This window comes from Argopecten irradians, chromosome 2 (genome assembly GCF_041381155.1).
Source record: "Argopecten irradians isolate NY chromosome 2, Ai_NY, whole genome shotgun sequence".
Lineage (NCBI taxonomy): Eukaryota > Metazoa > Mollusca > Bivalvia > Pectinida > Pectinidae > Argopecten > Argopecten irradians.
The window spans coordinates 65,708,328-65,715,761 of NC_091135.1; the positions used below are offsets into that span (position 1 = coordinate 65,708,328).

The window sequence follows — 7,434 nt, forward strand, 5'->3', positions numbered from 1 at the left end:
CTGTACCACTAGATACCAACACCCTACTGCTGTACCACTAGATACCAACACCCTACTGCTGTACCACTAGATATCAATACCCTACTGCTGTACCACTAGATACCAACACCCTACTGTTGTATCACTAGATACCAACACCCTACTGCTGTATCACTAGATACCAACACCCTACTGCTGTATCACTAGATACCAACATCCTACTGCTGTATCACTAGATACCAACATCTTACGGTTATATCACTAGATACCAACACCCTACTGCTGTATCACTAGATACCAACATCCTACTGCTGTATCACTAGATACCAACACCTACACTTATCACTAGATACCAACATCCTACTGCTGTATCACTAGATACCAACATCCTACTGCTGTATCACTAGATACCAACATCCTACTGCTGTATCACTAGATACCAACATCCTACTGTTGTATCACTAGATACCAACATCCTACTGCTGTATCACTAGATACCAACATCCTACTGCTGTATCACTAGATACCAACATCCTACTGCTGTATCACTAGATACCAACATCCTACTGTTGTATCACTCGATACCAACATTCTACTGTTGTATTACTAGATACCAACACCCTACTGCTCTATCGGCTCTATCACTAGATACCAACATCCTACTGCTGTATCACTAGATACCAACATTCTACTGCTGTATCACTAGATACCAACATTCTACTGTTGTATCACTAGATACCAACACCCTACTGCTCTATCACTAGATACCAACATCCTACTGCTGTATCACTAGATACCAACATTCTACTGCTCTATCACTAGATACCAACATTCTACTGCTCTATCACTAGATACCAACATTCTACTGTTGTATTACTAGATACCAACACCCTACTGCTGTATCACTAGATACCAACATCCTAGTGCTGTATCACTAGATACCAACACCCTACTGCTGTATCACTAGATACCAACACCCTTCTGCTGTATAACTAGATACTAGATTCGTGTTTTGTCTTCTTGTATAGTGGAACTATTGCCCATTTCATAGTGCTATATCACTGAAGCATGCTGCCGAAGACACCAAGCAACACACCCCACCCAAAGTTAATAAAGGTGACGCGATGGAATGCGATGTTTTAACCATGGTGAATAAAGTTAGGTAATTTACTTAATAAACCGATGTAGATCTTAACTAGACAGAACTCTGAAGGCGGCGTCTGTATAAACTTGTACAAAATCACTATACCGAAACTCTGAAGGAGGAGTCAGTATACTCTTGTACAAAATCACTATACAGAAACTATGAAGGCGGAGTCTGTATAAACTTGTACAAATTCACTATACAAAAACTCTAAAGGCGGAGTGTGTAGAAACTTGCACAAATTCACTACAGAGAAACACTGAAGGCGGAGTCTGCATAAACTTGTACAAAATCATTAGACAGAAACTCTAAAGGAGGAGTCAATATAAACTTGTAAAAAATCACTAGAATGAAACTCTGAAGGCGGAGTCTGTATAAACTTGTACAAATTCACTTTATAGAAACTCTAATGACGGAGTCTGTATAAACTTGCACAAATTCACTATACAGAAACTCTGAAGGCGGAGTCTGTATAAACTTGTATAAACTTGTTCTGGCCCTGCAGGTAGAGCGTTAGAATTGTGCCTACTGCCCTATTTGCATGATCGTAAAAGGCGACTAAATTAGGATCTTATCTTTTCTCTTCTTCCTAACTGACTTTATCATTCCTAATGCCTCCCTTGGCACCGCCTCACATTTGGCCTTTTGTTGAGCGTTCACCCCTGTGAGGAAGGCTCTGGGTTCTGTCCCCTTGCCGAGACACACCAAAGTCTATAAGCGCTCAGTTAAAGGGAGCGGGACGACTGGTTCGCCCGTTGTTAGTATAATGTGAACGGATGCTGTGTGTTGCTTGTGTCTTCGGCGACATGCTTCACTGATATAGCACTATAAAAAGGGCAAGAGTTCCACTATACAAGAAAACACAACACGAACATACCAGTCTCCCAAAACACGCACCTCTCAGTTCACACAAACTACACACTGCATACATGAGGGGCCGTCCTTACATGACCTTGGCTGTTAATAGGACATTAAAATAATCAAACAAATAAACAAATAAACTTGTTCAAATTCACTAGACAGATACTCTGAAAGCGGAGTCTGTATAAACTTGTACAAGTTCACTAGACAGAAACTCTGAAGGCGGAGTCTGTATAAACTTGTAAAAATTCAGCTCACTACACAGAACTGAATGCGGAGGTTTCCTGGATACATTTCCGGACGTAGCTTTAAAGGGCGTTAATTCATCGCGATCGCGTTGAAATATCCGATTCGGTGTGTACTACCTCAAGCTCTGGTCCATAGTGACCTATACACTATTATTGATTAATTCACCAATACTACAGAAATATAATATTTCTTTATTTATCCTCCGGCAGCATGTTTGTATATCGACTTTCGACTTACAGCATTAGTCTCTCACGATGACCCTTGTTCAATGGTGTGTCAATCTAGCTGGTAACGGGCTTTATATGCTATATGAATGTAATAATTGAAAAAACAAACGTTTGTATAACCGTTTAGTAGTTATTGTCAATACTGCTGAAATGTTAAATTGTTTTCAATGTGGATCCTTTAAACAGGGAGTGAAATAAACCATTTAATCAATGATCAACTTAAACTGAGGCAAATCCTATACTGGGTTCATTGTCAAAATATTCGCGTAAGCATTTTCTAAAACATCATTGACTAAATAATAGTTATGGCAAATGGAAGGACAGATAACTAATGTGACATGATTCCGAAGCATTTATACTGCTACTCAAGATGTTTTTCTTGCAAAAAAAAGTTTATTAGATTAACAGCAACATAATGATTTATAAGCATAAAACAAACTTGATCAGCAATAAACGTGTATAGTTTGGTTTAAACCGTTTATTGTTTAAGGCATGATAAAGGCATGTATGAGTTTATGTTGGTGAAATGCAATGGATAAGCGGGTACTTGGTTACATTAATTGCTCCATAAACGTCCCGAACTCCGCAGTACAGGGCTAATGGTAAAAGACACCAGAACCACTCGACGCCTATGAACGCTTGTTCACCTATTTCACTTCCAGCAAAAATTACTCTTGAATGAGGTTCTTAGTAAAAGTTATAAAATGCTGTAATGTTTCAGATATAAACAAAACATTTCATAGATATTTATTCACCAATATCCCTGAAATTCCGTTTGTTGTTACATTTCAATTCTCCAATAAACAGGAAGACACATTAAGTAAGATTGTTTATTAAAAGTGGGGGCCACTACTAACCTCATCCCATTACTGTTGTTCATCATAATAAATGTATTTCACTTATCTTACGTTATCAGGTATATTACCGATAATGGAAATGAAAGCAGCGAGAGTTAACACATACAAAGTATGAAACGATGGAACCATTGAGCATTGTTTATAAAACTGATTTTCCCCTGATGTTCGGAGATTGCATCAGGACCTGTTTCCAGGTGTGTCGGATGAGAGATTGATCCCTCTGATAGCCATGGACAGTATCTTTGGTACGGTGGATGAACATCAATACCTACTCTCAACAACCTACGGCAGTAAAACTATCACAATATGTTACATTCGGATCAGTTCCACTTGTCAACACGTTTTATCTGATCGACTTTTTATAGACGAGCAGAACAGAAATGAAAAGTAGGTCACGTCATTCAGTAATGGGGATACTTCGAACAATCAGATATTGAGTTTTTCCCACCTTTGCAATATCTGCAGGACTTTGAAGCTTCTTTTCAAATCGATTGCCATATTTCATAGTTGAGGTACTCAAGTGAAGTTATTTGTTTATAAAACACAAATTAATTAGTGTTTTTTGTAGACAAGTTACACGGTAATCTATATGCATAAATACTCAATCAAGGTTTCTGAAAATACTTCCTTTGTTTCAAATGATATTGCTGTTATAACTATTTTCTTAGGGAAAGTATTCGTATATATACCTTTAATTCCATATAGATCCATTTTCCGTGACTATGAATTATTGATAATTTTATGAAGAACAAAAGGACATGCACGTTACTCTGGCCTTTCATCCTAAGCATAACAGGAACACAAAAGAATCGTCACTGTAATCTATTTACTGAGTTCGACGACTCTTTGTCAGAACAAATATTTTCTATTTAGGAATAAAAGGCACATTTCATTTTATTTTATCATAAGGAAGTTGTCTTGTCCTTTGAATACCAGTTACAGTTTACGCAGCAAAAATCAATAAATTTGTTATTTATTATCTTTGTCAACTTCACATAGACTCCCTTTATTTTAATGGGCTATTAAAGAAGGATATCGAGATGTCTACCATGAACTTAATGCATTATTTCAGAATAAATTCATTTCAATGTTTGACATTTAGCAATGTAGCCTAAAGCGACGTTTCCTTCCATTAACCATAAAAACGCATACATACCAATTGCTCGCATTTATCTTGGCTTACGTTTTTAACGCTATATTTTACTTTGTATAAAGTATACATAATTGATATAAATGGGCGGTTGCTGGCTTAATGTGTCCGTTAAAATAATCAAACAAACAAGCTTAATGTGTGTCAAGTAGAAATTCCATTTCTAATATCTTTATGTTTTTTTTGTTTTGTTTTTTTTTACAATTAGTCATGCACTTCATAATAATTAGTCACACTTGTAATGCATTGGAAAGAACAGTGAAGGCCACTTACCGTTTGAATCGTAGTGATGCCAAACGTCCATGAACTGGTTAGCTGTGATCTGCTTAAACTCTCTCGTATTCAAATCCCGAAATTGTCTCAAGAAATTCCCGTCGGCGGTGGCTGCCATTCTTTATATTTCCCCCAAAAAATAATTCAGCGAATTTGGTGTGAGAAATGAAAATCTCAAATTAGTATTTCCAACTTGGTTAGCTTTTGAGCCTCTTCAAAAGAGTTGCGTGAAGGTGACACTCACAGTAATGTTACTAGTCGGAAACTGCTACGGATCACATGTACACAAGTTGCTGAAACAGAATTCAATAATGTTCGCGCAGGCGCAGAAAGGTAATCCAAGTAACAGGTGGATGTATCGAATTTAGATTCATAGAATGAGAAACTGTTTACATATGCAATGTATATAGTCACTGAACAATGCTGTTTTTTATATATGTCTCAGGCTGACGGATTCACAGACATTATAACAAAGGATGTGATCCTCATCAGTAGCTCTAGCGACACAAAGTAATACCTTTGCTCTCATGGTAATCCCACCATTCAGTCGTCAGCAGCTAATATTGCTGGAGTATACAGATGGTAAAATTCACGCTATCGGATATTTGTCTCCGAAGCGTGATGTTGACGGCTGTACCTGAAGTCTCACATGTGTGCTAGCGTGCTAGTTGTTATTTCCAGTTTTTTGAAAAGAAAAAGTTATTGAATAAGCAACCGTCTGGTGGTAGTGAGTAAGAAAACTTTGTGACATTGAAATGTGTATACATACCATTGTTATGATGAGGTATTGATCACGTTATTGATAAGTATTGTCCGTGAAATATTGTTGTTATGCCGTGTGAATGTATCTCACCTGTACATAATGAATTATTGTGATGCCCTAAGCTTATCGATAAATGTTCAGTTTGTAATATAATCTTCTAGATAAGCCAAGAATTATGCAATACTAAAACATATCATTAATGGATTATTACTGTCTCTACTCGTCCCAACACGTATTTGTGTCAGCATTACTATTTTTGTATTTGTTCCTACATTTTTATAGTTTCAGCACACCATATCATTCACTAACAATACAACACATATATTATATTATCTAAGCAATACATTTAGGCCTAATACTCTGTTATCAGCTAAGGTAATTTAAGGGCATCCTCCCTATTGTATGTGCTATGATGTATCTCCTAACAGTGGATATTAATACCAATTTTATAGTGCTATCTCTGCCAATACTGCAAAAGACGATGAACAGCGCACCCCACCAGGTGACATTATAATGACATCGGGCAAACCAGTGTTCTTACTCCCTCTTTGCTTAGCGTTAATTGCACAAATGGGATATGTAACCCTTTATATTTTCTAGGATCCAATGGTGATAACCCCCGCGAACTGCATTTGCGGAGAACATTAAATTTGGGTTGCGCTAGATGCTTTTCCGGAATATAACTTCAAAACCGGTCAACTAAGTTCCATGGAACTCTCTGTATACATTATACTAGTGCCTAGTTGTGCGTTATACTATTTAGGACCTCCCAATTTCTCTATTAGAACCAAAATAAAATCTTATCTAGCTCAAATCACCAATCTCTATCTAGATAGGCATCAGATAGTAATACAGTGGGATTATCATGTTTTGCTGCAGCTTGTTTAATTTTAAGATTCAATTACTACTTTAATTCGTCACGTAGTTCGGCTGATATCCGATGACTTCACTAATTTAACAGTTTTGTGTATGTCACTACTGTATTATTACCTGGATAGTAATTCATAGGCTGTGTCGAGCAGAAAATCCATTGTGACATCATCACTTGACGTCAGGAATGTCTTTACTAAAATGGTAATATGGTACACTTGTCACATGGGACTCGTTTTATCAAACCTTATATGAAATGAACATTCAGTTCAGAGTATATGAAAGGAAGAATATACTTAGACAAGACCTAGGTTTTATGTTTCTGTCTTTTTCATTCTGCCCCTCCATGACCTACCAAGTTAAGTCCTGAATGTCCTACTGTGGTCGTGTAATAGGATTAGTTCGGCTCTTATGACCATAACCGGTCAAGTCTGTTCTAAAATGAATTATCGTTGACACTTTTATTACACTTCTGAAGAGGCAGTTCTGGTAATTCTGTGACATTTGTTCCTTTAACTTCCGTTTGCATCATTTTCTTTCACAAGGTGACGTAGTCGATACTTGTCCTCACGTATACTTCTCACGCAAACATTTTGTAAGTTAGTTTAGTCAGCATAGCTGCAGCCGTGAATTCCTGAGTTAGTTTTGAAGACCCGAAAAAGGTTAGTTACATGAGGAAGGCGCTATATGTTTTATCACTACTTTAAACAAATCCATTTTGTTAGCATTTTTGACTTGGTTTTCTTGTACTGAGAGACATATCAACACCAAACATAAGCTAGGTAAGACCTACCTTCCCCTGCATCTTCCAATGATGGACTGTCTAAAGGCTGTAGTTCGTGTTTTTATGTCTGTTATATCTTGTAATGTTTTGAAGGAACAACGCCAGTTTTAAGAGTCCGTATCCCTTTTCTTGCATTTAGCCTACATGTAGCTTCACTGAAGTTTCATGATCTCTTATTCACAAGGATTATAATACTAAGTGGATGTTGTTTTTGTGACGTATTCTTTCTTGCTGGTTTTGCATTTGCATCAGTGACGATTATATTAATATTCATATT

The 7,434-nt window shown here is 37.0% G+C and overlaps 1 protein-coding gene across 3 annotated transcripts in view; it reads right to left on the bottom strand.

Moving 5' to 3' along the window:
* Window positions 1-5,600, bottom strand: part of LOC138316241 (calbindin-32-like) — a 69,284-nt gene extending 63,684 nt beyond the window's left edge. Inside the window, exon 1 of one of the 3 annotated variants that reach the window (XR_011207606.1) lies at window positions 4,741-5,600. Coding sequence is in view for 2 of the 3 variants with exons in the window: in XM_069257852.1 (XP_069113953.1) it covers window positions 4,741-4,858 (118 nt within the window). In the remaining variant the exon portion in view is untranslated. The remainder of the gene's footprint in view (window positions 1-4,740) is intronic. The other 2 variants (XM_069257852.1, XM_069257853.1) reach the window with 2 other exon arrangements.
* Between the last annotated feature and the right edge of the window lie 1,834 nt (window positions 5,601-7,434).